The following is a 15,494-nucleotide window of genomic DNA, read 5'->3' as shown; positions in this document are numbered from 1 at the left end:
AGAAATATTTCTAGTGGGGGAAAAAAAGCTCAAATGCTTGAATGCTGTTAATAATAGATTAGGTTTTGGTTTGAATGCATTCTTACTATGCAAATATGTAACTAGACTGATGGCAGGAATATTTGAAAAAGTAGAAATTTTACATTTTTGTATAGGTACGTTACTTCAGCTCAGTTGTTATACAATAAATCTAATATTCCCGTTAACTTTCATCATAAAATTGAATTCTTTTTTGAAGACCCTCACTAAGCTGATATGAAACTCTGGTTCCTATGACATCTTCTATTTAAGCAGGCAATTACCTGTATTGGTTCAGAACTCACGCCCTGACTAACTTTTGTGGACTGTGGTTCAAATATCAATTGCATTTTCAAAGTCGTTGCAGCAGGATTCTGGTCTGCCCTGCTTGTTTTCAGCCCAGAGGCAAACTTGAAACCTAGGTAGTATTCCACACTGCAGTTCCGCTGTCTTGGTTTTACTGTGTTGATTCTAGTCATTTGCGTGTATGGGCTGCTTGATGGTGTTTCAAAGACTTCATACATAGACTTAAAGAATACCTTTCTCCAGTTCCCTCCTCTCCACAGTCCTACCTCAACTCTTCTTGAGAGGGAGTTGGGTGCTGCCTCTTTGCTGTCATTAGTGCAGATCCAGGGATGGTAGGCAGGGCCCCACTTGGCAGTCTTCGCAGTGTTCGTTGGGGAGGCCACTGCTTTACTGTATTGCGTGGCTGGAGTGTCCAAGAGGGCTCTGCCTCAGTCGCTATGGCACCATGCGGGAGTGGGAGGAGTGCCACCTCTGCGCAGCTGAGTGCAGAGTGGGAACACTCCAGAGGGCTCCATCCCGCTGTCTCCACAGCTGCAGTACCTAGTGGGGAGAATGCACGGCTTCTCGAGTGGTGTGTGCCTGGAGGAGGGTAGTTATGTCAAAAGGGTTCCATCTTCTAGGGCACCCCTTCTACCCAGTCCTTTGCGAGAGAGAAGGGGCATTACTTGGTGCTCATTTTGTCTCACATACTCCTTAGAGTTAATGTTATACCATTTCATGTAAAATATAAGAATCTTGCATCCATATAGTTCCATTTACCCACCTCTCCTTTATGCTATAATTGTCCTAAATATTATATCTATCACAGTATAATTTTTATTTTAAAAAGTCATATTTATTTTCAAGACATTAAGAGGAGAAAAGGTAATCTTTTATGTTTACCTACATGTTTAACGTTTCTAGTGCCCTTCTTTTCTTCCTGAAGATCTTGATTTCCGACTGATATAACTTTCCTTCAGCCTAAAAATCTTCCTTTAGGCATATCTTGTAGTATACATCTGCTAGTGATGAATTTTCCTACCTTTTGTTTGTCTGAAAATGTCTATTTCCTCCTTATTCTTCACTGGATTTAGAATTCTGGGTTGACAGTTTTTTCTTTTCTTTTCTTCTCTTTCTTTCTTTCAGCATTTTAAAGATATTGTCCCACTGTCTTTTGGTCTTTATTGTTTCTGATGAGAAGTAAGTGACTGTCTGTGTCATTGCTCTCCTGAATGTGAAGTGGCGTTTACCTCTGGCTGCTTTGCAGATTTTCTTTTCTTTGGTTTCCAGCACTTGGATAGTGTCTGATTTTCTTTGTATTTGTCTTGTTTGGGGTTCCCTACACTTCTTGAATACGTAAATTTATGATTTCACCAAACTTGGGGAAATTTTAGCCATTATGTTTTCAAGTAGTTTTTTCTGCCTCATTCTCTCTTCCTTTCCCTACGGGAAGTCCAATTATAATTTTTTTAGACTTTTGATATTGTCCCACAAGTCAGCAAGGCTCTATTCATATTTCTTCAATCTTTTTTCCCTCAGATTTCTAACTGGATAATGTTTGTTGATCTATCTTCATGTTTACCAATTCTTTCATTTGTTGTTTCCAATCTTCCTGTAATTCCATCCAGTGAATTTTAATTTCAGATATTGTGTTTTCAATTCTAGAATTTCCATTTGGTTATTTTTTTCATAGTTCCTATTTCTCTACTGATTTTTTCTCTGTTACTGTATGTTCAAAAACATACTCAATTATGGCCTTGGTTATAATAGCTGCCTTTAAAATCATTGTCAGCTAATTTTAGCATCTTGTCATCGATTACCTTTTCTCTTGTGTCTTTGTATAACTAGTAATTTTGAATTGTATTCTGAACATTGTGGATAATACATAGTAGAGACTCTAGACTCTCTTATGTTTCTCTAAAGAGTACTGATTTTTCTGTGTGTGTTAACAGGGTGTCAACTTGGCTGAACTCAAACGTTAGGCTCTGTCTCCCCTGTGGTGTAAAGATGAAATCTCTATGACTTTTCCTTTTTTTTTTTTTTTTTTAAATTTCACTTTTTTTTTTTTTTTTAAAGATTTTATTTTTTCCTTTTTCTCCCCAAAGCCCCACGGTACATAGTTGTGTATTCTTCGTTGTGGGTTCTTCTAGTTGTGGCATGTGGGACGCTGCCTCAGCGTGGTCTGACGAGCAGTGCCATGTCCGCGCCCAGGATTCGAACCAACGAAACACTGGGCCGCCTGCAGCGGAGCGCGCGAACTTAACCACTCGGCCACGGGGCCAGCCCCTCTATGACTTTTTCTTTCTGGAGTTTTCTCCTCATTTCCAGCTGTTGTGGTCACCCTGAACTTTCCTCTGAGTCCTTTCCTGGTGACAATAGGTTTCTCTCTCAGCTTTAGCCATCATGCTTGGCACCAAGGAGGGCCTGCTCTCAGCCAAAAGGTTGTTGTAAAAAAAATGGAAGTTTACTCAATACTCTTCCCTTTTTTTCAACCATTCCCTTCAAGTTTCTGCCTACTTTTTTTGAACAGCAGTATTGAGATATAATTCACATACTATACATTTTACCCATTTAAAGTGTACAATTCACTGTTTTTTAGTGTATTCATGGAGTTGTGCAACCAACACCATGCTCTTAAGTTTTAGAACATTTTCCTCCCCTCTAAAAGGAATCAGATACTCAGTTATTGTCAACCCATATTTCTCCCTACCCCAGTCCCATCCCCTGGCAACCACTAATCTCCTTTCTTTTTCTATTCTGGCCATGTCATATAAATGGAATAATACCTTATTTGGCCTTTTGTGACAGGTTTCTTTTACTTAGCATAATGTTTTCAAGGGTCATCACTGTTGTATCATTTATCAATAGTTCATTCCTTTTTATGGGTAAATAATATTCTATTATATGAATATAACACATTTTGTTTATCTATTCATCAGCTGATAGACATTTGGGTTGTTCCAAATTTTGGTAATTATGAGTAATGCTGCCATGAATGTGGATAAGTTGTTGTGTGGGCATGTTTTCATTTCTCTTAGGTATATACTTAGGAGTAGAATTGCTGGGTTAAATAGTAACTCTTATCTTTAACTTTTTGAGGAATTGCCAAACTGTTTTCTAAAGTGGCTATCTGCCTGCTTTTGATTGCTCTCCAGTCTTCAATTAGTTGTTTTATTTTGTCTGGAGTGAATAAGTATTATTTCTGAAAAGTCTGGTCTGATAGCAGCTGTTCTGCCATTATAATTTTTAACATTGCAAAAGTTTATTTAAAATAATTCATCATGAGTTTTTGAAAATGAGGTCTGCACACTTGAAAACTATGCTGACTACTGCAGTGGTTCTCAGGGTGGAGTAGAGTGAGAGAGCAGCTTGGTGGGACCAGGGGTGACAATATGGACCATGTTTTCAAAAAACTATGGTTGTGCTTTTTGACCTGTCTGGTGATTCCCTGAGGAACTGGCACAGAAGACTGTCTTTGTTTTGCCTCCTTTGGAAATCGCTCAGAGCTGGAGAGGCTTGCCAGGTGACATCTGTTGAAAGCGCGTAAAGACATGCTACCCACAGCAGCTTAGGGTAGGGAATGGTGGATGGGGCAAGCAGCAGATGGATCGAAAAGCTTGGGAAGGAGGAGGCTTAGGAGGAAGACACATGGAAAAAGAAGGACTTTGATGGGCTCTCACATCTCCTGAGGAATCCAAAGTGCAACACACATACCCAGGGCCAGACACATACTCAGGAAAGACTTGAGAGGATGCTAGGCTTGTATCACTGGCAGATCCTTGGGCTCTGCACAAGCAGGAGATGAAGGCAAGGCAGCATTGTAGGTGGCCTAGCTGGGTGCTGAAGGAGTTCCCCAGCTCAGAGCCAAATCGCAAAGAGTAGGAGAGTATTTTTTTTCCTTTCTTTTTGGCTCTGTCAGGTTACTAGCTGACCATTGAGATAATGGAATGAAGACTTCAGTGACTGCACATGATGAAAGGAACAGTCTTTGCAAAACTAGTTTGGAAAAGCCACTAAATAAACAAATCACTGCAGCCCTCAAAAAGTAAAACAAGAAACCCTCGGGGCAGGGGTGGAGGGTGGGGTGGGGTAAGACTCTGATATTCAGAGTTACCACAGTATAATAGCCAAAGCATCCATGTCTCACCAAAAAATTACAAGGCATACAACGAGGCGGAAAAGTATGGCCCAGTTACAGGGAAAAAAGAAAGAAACCACCCCTGAGGAAGCCCAGCATTGGGCTTGTTAGACAGACTTTAAATCAGAGGTCTTAAATATGCTCAAAGAGCTAAAGGAACCATAGAGAAACAACTAAAGGGCACCAAGAGAACAGGTCTCAACAAATAGATGATATCAATAAAGAGATAGAGGTTATAAAAAGGGACCAAATAGAAAATCTTGAACTGAAAAAAGTGAGCAAAGGATAAAAGAAGTGTATTGTAAATATCCCCAGAGCCCAAAGATAGTGTTCAGTCTCTGCATTAATGAGTTTCATGCAAATAAAAATCACAGTGTTACGGGGGTCTGGCCCCGTGGCCGAGTGGTTAAGTTCGCGCGCTCCGCTGCAGGCGGCCCAGTGTTTCGTCGGTTCGAATCCTGGGCGCGGACATGGCACTGCTCGTCAGACCACGCTGAGGCAGCGTCCCACATGCCACAACTAGAAGAACCCACAACGAAGAATACACAACTATGTACCGGGGGGCTTTGGGGAGAAAAAGGAAAAAATAAAATCTTTAAAAAAAAAAAAAAATCACAGTGTTATGCCATTTCCCACACATCAGAAAATGAGAACGTGGGCTTCCTCATAAAGCATTGAAGGGGGCATTACCTGGTACAACTTTTCTCAAGTATAACTTGAAACTTTTGAAACAGCTATTATACTTTCAAGGAAGCTTAAAACTGCTTTGTAGGAGGCTGACCCGGTGGCGCAGCAGTTCACACCTTCCGCTTCTCGGCAGCCTGGGGTTCGCCGGTTCGGATCCCGGGTGTGGACATGGCACCGCTTGGCAAAAGCCATGCTGTGGTAGGCATCCCATGTATAAAGTAGAGGAAGATGGGCACGGATGTGAGCTCAGGGCCAGTCTTCCTCAGCAAAAAGAGGAGGATTGGCACTTGTTAGCTCAGGGCTAATCTTCCTCAAAAACGAAACAAAACAAAACTGCATTGCATATTCATTTGTTCATTTATTTTAATATTCATTAATTATTTTACAAACATTTATTGAGAGTCCATTGTGTGCCAGGCCCTTGCCCTGGATGTTACAGATGCAGCAGTAAACAAAATAAATTCCCTGCTCTCTTGAGAGTTTTCATTCAAGCAGATGAAAGACTACACACAAACGAATAAACAAAATCAATATAAAATATGTTAAGTGGTAATAAATGCTATAAAAAAACAAAGTTGGGTAAGAGAGTTGGCATTATTTTAGATGAGATGGTCAGGGAGTATCAGATACAAACTAAACGTACATTATTAAGGGGTTAGTAAAATAAATTATGGTAAAAGTAAATTATGGAATAAACCTTAAAAGCCAAATACCTTAATTTTTCTCTAGATTCCATAGTAAATTTTATTTTTACTTTTGTTTTTTAAGAAATGCACAATTCAAATATATAAAACTTTCAAATTAAAATAGTATAAATGAATATACAGATGTATTAATGAATTGCATTATATTACATTAAATGGAACAGCATTCAAGGGAAAAGATCTGAACATATAAGGTACTTTTGGCCAGATTTTGAATTAACTGACCTTGTTGCTTTTATTTATCTGCAGGTGGTGCTGTTGCTTGTGTAAGAGAGAACTTTTGTGCAGTCGCATTTTCTCTGCTCGTGAATGTTTGCTTAGTCCTTCTAATAAAAAGCTTCTCTCTGTTCATTCGTTCTTCCATTTAATTAACATGATTGTGATGCTTCGTCATGTGCAGTGACTGGTCTTCCTATTACATGTAACTTTTCATCGTCGATTAGATATGTAACACATGATTTGACAGCCTGCAATTTGCTAATTCCTGGCACATGAGAAAGAATATTGATCTTAAAAATCGTTAGTGTGCCTTAAAGAAATATAAGAAACTTTGCATCTATTTTCTCTTTCACCTAAACTTAATTTGTGAATGTACAATTTTATGAATTGAATTCATCCAACTTGGCTAAGGATATATGCTTTTGAGGATCCTTTCAATGTAGTATATTTATATAGGAGTAGTAAAGAGAAGGGAGAGGTTGGCATTTTGGGAGGTACTTTTAAAAGTTGTTATGGTCAAATCATGTTTTTTAGTTTAAATATCTCCTATTTCCCTGTTGGGAGATAATCTGTATGCCTAAGCAATTTGACAGAATACAGGGAAAAAAGGTCTATCCCCTCAAAGGGATGTAATATCCTTTAATAGGTCAACACCTTATAGCTGTATTCTCAGTTGTTCTCTGTATTGTGCTGTCTCGTAGGCTTCTTCGTTTTGTTTTATTTTAGTGTCGGAGTAATGCTGGCATGTTTGTAGAGCTCTGGAGTCAAGACTCCAGTGGTGAATTTGCGAAGTGAAAGGCCTCTTCTGGGCCTTCCTGTTCCTCATCTACAAAATAAATGGGCTCGGCTAAGTGACCACCTCTCTCCTTTCCCCTCCACAGTTCTGTGGTGCCTTTTCCACGGCGTTGGAAGTCCTGCTTGCTCCCCATGAGCAGTGTTAGTGTGCTGTCTGTTTTGTTTTTTGATGTTGTTGCACAGGAAGAGGCAGCACTGCACGTGGCGTGCCAGAAAGTGGGAACCCAAGCCGCCTGGCCGCGCTGGAGAAGCATGTCTCATCCTGCAGCTTCAGCTTGCTCTGCCTTTGATCATAGTTGGGTATAAGTAACAGAAACCGTTAAGCAAAAAGAAGAATTGGTTATAAGATTCGGGGATATCTTCCAGAAGCCAGGGCAAGGACATGGCTAGGCCTCAGGACTCAGAAACTGGAGTGCTAAGAAAACAGAAACTGTTCTCCGTGTCTTTTGCCTCTGCTTCTGTCTGCATATCCCTGGTCTTTTTTCTTTCCCAGCAAACTGACTACCCCCATCTGGTTCACTTGCTGGAAAGTGACCAGTGTTAACAGCTCTCAAGTGTACATCTCCTCTGTTCCAGAGAGCAGCCAGACTGAGGTAAGAATCTCAGTCTAATTTGAAACACGCCCAGGGAAGGGGTGGCTGGGCAAGCCTGGGTCAGGGACTCAAGCCTGGTCTAAGCAAATATGTCTCGGCAGGTGAGGCCTGTTGTGTGAACCTGGCTCTCAGGACTCCAACGTAGTAACGGGGGGAGTGCTGGGGAGGGCCAGGCCCGGGAAGGTGGAGGAGAGAGGCAGCCAATGCAGTAGGTTGCCATTTGTGTCTCAAAGCCGCCTTGGCCTAATTCACTGAAAGTTTCAGTCCTCTGAGATTTTCTTTTCTTTTTACACATATAAGTTTCTGCCTTTATCATGAAAATTAGAATTGTATCTTCAGATTTGCTATAAAATGAGCACTGCTGGAAGACATGAAGTATAAACCATAAAGGAAAGGAACTGTGCTTCCTTTACCATATGAGACCCTGCTGTCCAGAGTGTGGAAACTCGGCAAGCAATACGAAATCAGAGTTCTGTGAAAGAATTAATGTTAATCTTTTTACTTTTTTTTTTTTTAAGAAAGATTAGCCCTGAACTAACATCTGCTGCCAATTCTCCTCTGTTTGCTGAGGAAGATTGTCCCTGAGCTAACATCTGTGCCATGCCACTGTCCCTCTATTTTATATGTGGGAGGCCACTGCAGCACGGCTTGATGAACAGTGCTGTGTCTGTGCCTGGGATCTGAACTGGCAAACCCTGGGTTTCTGAAGTGGAGCACGCACCCTTAACTGCTGTGCCACTGGGCCGGCCCCAGTATTAATCTTTTTAAAATCAACACCTAACACATAGTAGGTGTTCCAAAAATGTTGCGTTTTGATGGATCATTGTACAGACAAAACATATTGTTTTGGGTTTTAGTGACTGACTTTAATCTGATTCAGGTAGTGTAACTCAATGAGTGACTTACCGTTGCAGCATGTTGATCAGCTCCTCACTAGAACTGATCCATTTAGTCAGCTTGGTTGATGTGTTTGAGAAGGCTAGTTTAAAATTTCTAAATCTTTGGCTTTCAATGTGTTCCTTGGACTTTTTTATTTTTAAAGTTGAGTTTGGTTGAAGTCGTGGTTAAGCTCTGGGAAACAAGGCTTGCGTGAGGACACAGACGTACTGATTCATTCATTCATTCAACAAATATTCATGTGTGCTAAGTTCTCCATGATACTCTGGCTATTCAAAGAATAACATCCGTGCCTATCCTCTAGGACTAGCTCACCCTCTGTTGAGAGTACTGATTTGTAAATGATAATTAAATAACATAGTTATTTAGTGGCAAAGGTTATAATTGTTGTGGGAGAATAGAGGCGGCATAGAATAATGGTAAATTTTCAGATATGTCTGTACATATTTTGGATGAGACTAAATTGGTGAAAGTAAACTTCCTCTCTTGTTGAATTACTTAAAAATATTAAAAAATCTTTTTTTTAAATGACTAGAGATCATGTTGTTTTTTACTGAGAAGCACAAATTTGAATTTACTTTTTTTCTGATCTCTGTATTTAGAATAGAATTGGCATCTCTAGATGCACATATGCTGAAACCATGCAAAAGCTCGGTTACACATGGGCCGGTCCAGCCATGACTCCATAGGGTGTGCCCTTGTCCCCGCCCTCCACTGTGGAGAGAAGTGGTGCAATTTGCTCTTCTAAAATCTCTCTCAGATTTTCTTCTACTTATAAATACTTCGTAGAACAAACTCCAGTGTTCACACATTCTGATTGTTCATTGCCAGAGATCCCAATCATGTAGAACATTTTAAATCCTTTATTTTGTTTAAGAAAAGATGTTATTTCCTTTGATTTTATTGTCTTTAGTTAAATTACCTTTCCCTTCCCCATTGTTACCCCCTTGAAGAATTCTATAGATGTTTTCCAGGCTATTAGGCCTTATCTAATTATTTGCAGTTTCTTCCATAGGGGCTGTAGGCGTGACGATTTAAAATTGTGCCTTGAGGACTTCCCCCTCAGTATTCTAAGACGTCCATACTGTCTCTGAGGAGGGTTCTATCTCATAGTGTAATTTTTCATACTATCAAGAAACACTCATGAAAAATTATACCTTTCTTTTTCTTGATATAATCTCAGCACTTTGTACAATTCACGTCATAAAATATTAAATGCATATTTTGCTTGATGTCATAAACCTGTTTTGGTTTTTTTCCTTTCTAAAAGCAACTTGTTCAATTTTTTTTTTTTTTTTTTCCTTTTTTCCCCAACGCCCCCCGGTACATAGTTGTGTATTCTTCGTTGTGCATTCTTCTAGTTGTGGCATGTGGGACGCTGCCTCAGTGTGGTCTGATGAGCAGTGCCATGTCCGCGCCCAGGATTCGAACCAACGAAACACTGGGCCGCCTGCAGCGGAGCGCGCGAACTTAACCACTCGGCCACGGGGCCAGCCCCGCAACTTGTTCAATTTTTAAACAGTTTCTTTTTGTTTTTTCCCCCAAAGCTCCAGTACATAATTGTATATCCCAGTTGTAAGTCCTTCTAGTTCTTCTGTTTGGGATGGCACCACAGCATGGCTTGATGAGTGGTGTATAGGTCTATGCCCAGCATCCAAACTGGTGAACCCCTGGCCGCCAAAGCAGAGTGCATGAACTTAACCACTATGACTGGGCTAGCCCCTAAACATTTTCTTTGGGATATCCTTGATAATTCAGTACCTTATGAACAATACCATTTGATGACAACCAGGTCAAATTATTGTTTAGTTTCTTTTTAATGGTGAATAAGCCTTTTGAAAGTCAAAATCACAAACCCCAAACTACTTTTAAAAAGTGGTAAAAATATTGTTTCATGTGTTTATGCTTATATCTGAATCTGAATCTTTAAGAAAAAAAAATGAACAAGGTTTTAAAATCCCCAAATTGACTCGTCTAATTTTGTGGTAGGGAAATAATGGGCCCCCAGATATGCCCATACCCTAATTCCCAGAACTGTGAATATGTTACCTGAAATGGCAAAAGGGACTTTGCAGATGTGGTTAAGAGTGTGGACCTTTAGATGGGAAGGCTGTCCTGGGTTGTCCAGGTTGGCCCAGTCTAATCACATAGTCGTTAATGGCACAGGATCTTTCCTAGCTGAGTTAGAGGATGAAGGAGGGGGAGAGATTCAAAGTAAGAGCAGCTCAACCTGCTCTTACTGGCTTTAAAGCTGGAGGAAGGGACCCTAGCCAAGGAATGCAGGTGGCCTCTAGAAGCTATGAATGGCCAGCATGGAAATGAGGACCTCAGTCTTACAGCTGTAAGAAACTGAATTCTGCTAATATCTGAATGGTCAAGGAAATGGATCCTCCCTCAAAGCCTGCAGAAACAAGTTCAGTCTTACCAAAACACCTGGACTTTAGCTTGATGAGACCTCCGTTGCATTTCTGACCTAGCGAACTATAAGATAATAAACTTGTCTTGTTTGAAGCCTCTATGTTTATGGTAATTTGCCACAGTTGTAATAGAAAATGCATCTTTGTACCTACAGTTCTGGGCCAATCTTAGCAATGAGTTATGTGGGTGGAAAGTTCTGGGGAAGGCTACGTTCTGATTGATAACAAAATTTCCCCTATTAGCTTTAATACTCTGATTTAAGAAATTGTTATTTCTTAAAATATAATAGTATCGTGGGAGTAACACATCGAACTTGTTCTTATCTTATCGGGTCCTTTTTTAAGTAATTTGGCTAGCCAAGAGCAGATTTTAGATGAGAGAGTGAAAAGAGAGGCCTAGAATACTATTACCCAGGGAGATAGCCCTTTATGGGGAGAATTTTCGCTAGCCGTACAACACCTTAATAAAGGTCTTGGATGTTTGGGGAGATGCCAGTGATATTTGCCCAGAGGCAAAACCAAACTGGCCAACCTCACAATTTTTCAAGACTGCCTTTAGGCAGAAATCTCTTACTAAGTCTCTCAAAGCAATTGATTGATGCGTTCTTGTTCAGTAACATAGTGCTTCTTCATAGGCAGCTCGAAGTAACATTGGTGGTTTACTTGGATATCATATTGTGAATACAGGTCACATTTGTGTTCTATAAACTTCTTTTGTAATTTACTTCTTTTTCTATTGTTTTTTTCTTTTTGCTTATCTTGTGTTTTTAGAAATTATTTGCAATTTAACCAGCCCAAAGTAACTTTTTCATATTCTGTATCCTAAGAAAACTGTGTTAGCTGACATTTATTGCTTGGAATTAGGGAAAACATGGAAAATCTCACCAGTATTGTGAAAGCAGAAATAGTGATTAATATTAAATAGTTTAATTGGATATACAGGAAAGCTTATAATTTGGAGAAATTTGTGGCAAAAAAGCAGTATAGCAAAAATAATGAAAACAAAAGTAGGAAAAATAATACTCATAATCATAACATACCATAAAATCAAGTATTTTCATTTTCTGTGTACCTTACAAGTCTTTGAGCAAATATATTTTTTACATGGTTATGATTACTGTAAATTTATTTTTATATGTCCTTTTACTTTTTAGTATTGATGTCGTATACCTTTTTTAGCTCAATATTATGTTGGCTCAAAATATTCTTACTAATATTATTGAAATTACACTATAATTTCAATAGACACTGGTTGAGGGGAAGGATAATGGCAGGGGCAGCATTTTTTAAAAACTGAGACATAACATCCAGTATCTTAAGTGTACAGCTCAGTAAATTTTTATATATGTAAATAACCAAGAAACCACCACCCATGTTGATATAGAACATTATCAACAATGTAGCAACTTCCTCCTAGTCAGTTACCCTCCATAGTCACTACTGTTCTGACTTCTATCACTGTAGGTTAGTTTTGCCTGTTTTTAACCTTTGTGTAAGTGAAATCGTAGAGTATTTACGCTTTTGTCTGACTCGTTCTGTTCAACCTATATGTCTGAGATTTATCCATGTTGTTGGGTATAGTGGCATAGTTTTTGAATCTTCTCAAATTTCCCCATGAAACAGAGAAAATGAGAGGCAATAACAAAAACCCACAGACAGCAACAACAAAACTAGACGATACTATATCCCTACAAACCCCAAATACTGCTGATTTTCCCAGGGATCATTGTCAGGTACATGGTGTCGTCATCTGTGTGTGAGGAAGCAGAGGAAAGGCAGCCAGGCTTCTAAGACCATGAGAAAATAAGAGCTTCCAAATCACCAACAAGCACCTGAAAGCGAGGCAGGCCAATCTAAGAACAGAGGCAGAAATTAGGAGAAAAATTCTATAAGATCTAATTTTGGGTGAATGCAAGGGGACCATGCTGGAGCTGTCAGGGACTAATGTACTCTTGAAACTAGCAAATCAAGCATCCTTTCAGGACAAAGCCCTGCACTGAACAGAAATTGCCAGGAGTAAAATCCAGATATATCAGTACAGAGACAATGGAGCAAAGACAAAAGAAGATCCAGATATTGGAGGAGAGAAGTAGAGGATGCTGGTTTGAAAAAAAAATGTAGCCTTATAAAATAAAAAAAATTTTATTGAGGTCATCGTGGTTTATAACATTGTGTAATTTCAGGTGTACATAGTTATATATCAGTTCTGTATAGACTGCATGTTGCTCACCACCAATAGTCTAGTTTTTATCCGTCGCCATACAAGTGTGCCCCTTTAACCCTTTCACCCACCACCCCACCCCCTTCCCTTCTGGAAACCACTATTTTCTCTTTATCCATGTTTTTTGTCTTTCACATATCGGTGAAATCATGCGATGTTTGTCTTTCTCTGTCTTGCTTATTTCACTTTACATCATACTTTCAAGGTCCATCTGTGTAGTTGCAAATGGGACAATTTTGTCCTTTTTTTTATGGCTGAGTCATATTCCATTGTGTACATAGACCACATCTTCTTTATCCATTCATCAGTTGATGGGCACTTGGGTTGCTTCCTCGTCTTGGGTATTGTGAATAATGCTGCAGTGAACATAGAGGTGCACAAACCTCTTTGAACTGTTGATTTCAAGTTCCTTGGATAAATAGTCAATAGTGGGATAGCTGGGTCATATGGTAGTTCTATTCTTAATTTTTTGAGGAATCTCCATACTGTTTTCCATAGTGGCTGCACCAGTTTGCATTCTCACCAGCAGTCTATGAGGGTTCTTTTCTCTCCACCTTCTCTTCAACGCTTGTTATTTCCTGTCTTGTTAATTATAGCCATTGGGATGGGCATGAGGTGATATCTCATTGTAGTTCTGATTTGCATTTCCCTGATGATTAGTGATGTTGAACATGTTTTCATGTGCCTGTTGGCCATCTGTATATCTTCTTTGGAAAAATGTCTGTTCATATCCTCTGCCCAGTTTTTGATTGAGCTGTTTGGTTTTTTTTGTTGTTTGTTGTATGAGTTCTTTGTATATTTCTGAGATTAACCCCTTGTGAGATGTATGATTTGCAAATATTTTCACCCAGTTGGTGGGTTGTCTTTTCGTTTTGTTCCTGGTTTCCTATGCCGTGCAGAAGCTTTTAGTCAGATGTAGTCCCATGTGTTATTTTTTCTTTTCTGTAGTCCCTTGCCTGAGTAGATGTATTCAAAAAGATGCTGCTAAGACTGATGTCAAAGAGTCTACTGCTTACATTTTCTTCTAGGAGTTTTATGTTTTCATGTCTTACATTCAAGTCTTTAATCCATTTTGAGTTAAATTTTGTGTATGGTGTAAGATAATGGCTTACTTTCATTCTTTTACATATGGCTATCCAGTTTTCCACACCATTTGTTGAAAAGACTTTCCTATCTGAATTGTACATTCTTAGTTCCTTTGTCGAAGATTAGCTGTCCATAGATGTGTGGGTTTATTTCTGGGTTCTCAGTTCTGTTCCATTGATCTGTGTGTCTGTTTGCGTGCCAGTACCATACTGTTTTGATTACTATAGCTTTGTAGTACATTTTGAAGTCAGGGATTGTGATGCCTCCAGCTTTGTTGTTTTTTCTCAGGATTGCTTTGGTTATTCGAGGTCTTTTGTTGTTCCATATAAATTTTTGGATTCTTTGTTCTATTTCCATGAAGAATGTCATTGGGATTCTGATTGAGATTGCATTGCGTCTGTAGACTGCTTTAGGTAATATGGACAAACTATGTTTGTTCTTCCAGTCCATGAGCATGGAATATCTTTCTGTTTATGTCTTCTTCGATTTCTTTCAATAATGTCTTATGGTTTTCAGTGTATAGGTCTTTCACTTCCTTGATTAAATTTATTCCTAGACATTTTATTCTTTTTGTTTCAATTGTAAATGAGATTGTATTCTTGACTTCTCTTTCTGCTAGTTCGTTATTGGTGTATAGAAATGCAACTGATTTTTGTAAGTTGATTTTGTGCTCTGCAACTTTGGTGTAGTTGTTGATTATTTCTAATAGTTTTCTGGTGGATTCTTGAGGGTTTTCCGTATATAGAATCATGTTGTCTGCCAACAGTGAGAGTTTCACTTCTTCCTTTCCAATTTGGATACCTTTTATTTCTTTTTCTTCCCTAACTACTCTGGCCAAAACCTCTAGTACTATGTTGGATAAGAATGACAAGAGTGGGCACCTTTGTTTTGTTCCTGTTCTCACAGTGATGGCTTTTCAAAAGTTAACAGTTTTTCACTGTTAAGTATGATGTTGACTGTGGGTTTGTCATATATGGCCTTTATTATATTCAGCTACTTTCCTGCTATACCCATTTTATTAAGAATTTTTATCATAAATGGATATTGGATCTTGTCAAATGCTTTCTCAGCCTCTATTAAGGTGATCATGTGATTTTTATTCTTCATTTTGTTAATGTAGTGTATCACATTGATTGACTTGTAGATGTTGAACCCTCCTGCATCCCTGGTATGAATCCCACTTGATTATGGTGTATGATCCTTTTAATGCATTGCTGTATTCGGTTTGCCAATATTTTGTTGAAGATTTTTGCATCTATGTTCATCAGTGATATTGGGCTGTAATTTTCATTCTTAGTGTTATCCTTGTCTGGTTTTAGGGTGATGTTGGCCTCATAGAATGAGATAGGAAGCATTCCATCTTCTTCAGTATTTTGGAATAGTTTGAGAAGGATAGGTATTAAATCTTCTTTGAATGTTTGGTAGAATTCTCCA

At 39.0% G+C, this 15,494-nt stretch overlaps 1 protein-coding gene across 4 annotated transcripts in view; it reads left to right on the top strand.

Annotated features, from left to right (window-relative positions):
- IFT80 (intraflagellar transport 80) overlaps positions 1-15,494 on the top strand; it is a 141,572-nt gene that overhangs the window by 53,813 nt on the left and 72,265 nt on the right. Inside the window, exons 9-10 of one of the 4 annotated variants that reach the window (XM_070509758.1) lie at positions 6,082-6,098; positions 7,340-7,439. The exons of the other annotated variants lie outside the window; for them this stretch is intronic. Coding sequence (XP_070365859.1) covers positions 6,082-6,098; positions 7,340-7,439 — 117 coding nt within the window. The remainder of the gene's footprint in view (positions 1-6,081; positions 6,099-7,339; positions 7,440-15,494) is intronic. 4 annotated transcript variants of the gene reach the window in all.

This window comes from Equus asinus, chromosome 5 (genome assembly GCF_041296235.1).
Source record: "Equus asinus isolate D_3611 breed Donkey chromosome 5, EquAss-T2T_v2, whole genome shotgun sequence".
Classification (NCBI taxonomy): domain Eukaryota; kingdom Metazoa; phylum Chordata; class Mammalia; order Perissodactyla; family Equidae; genus Equus; species Equus asinus.
Note: the sequence above shows the minus strand (reverse complement) of the source record. Positions and strands in the feature narration are given on the sequence as shown.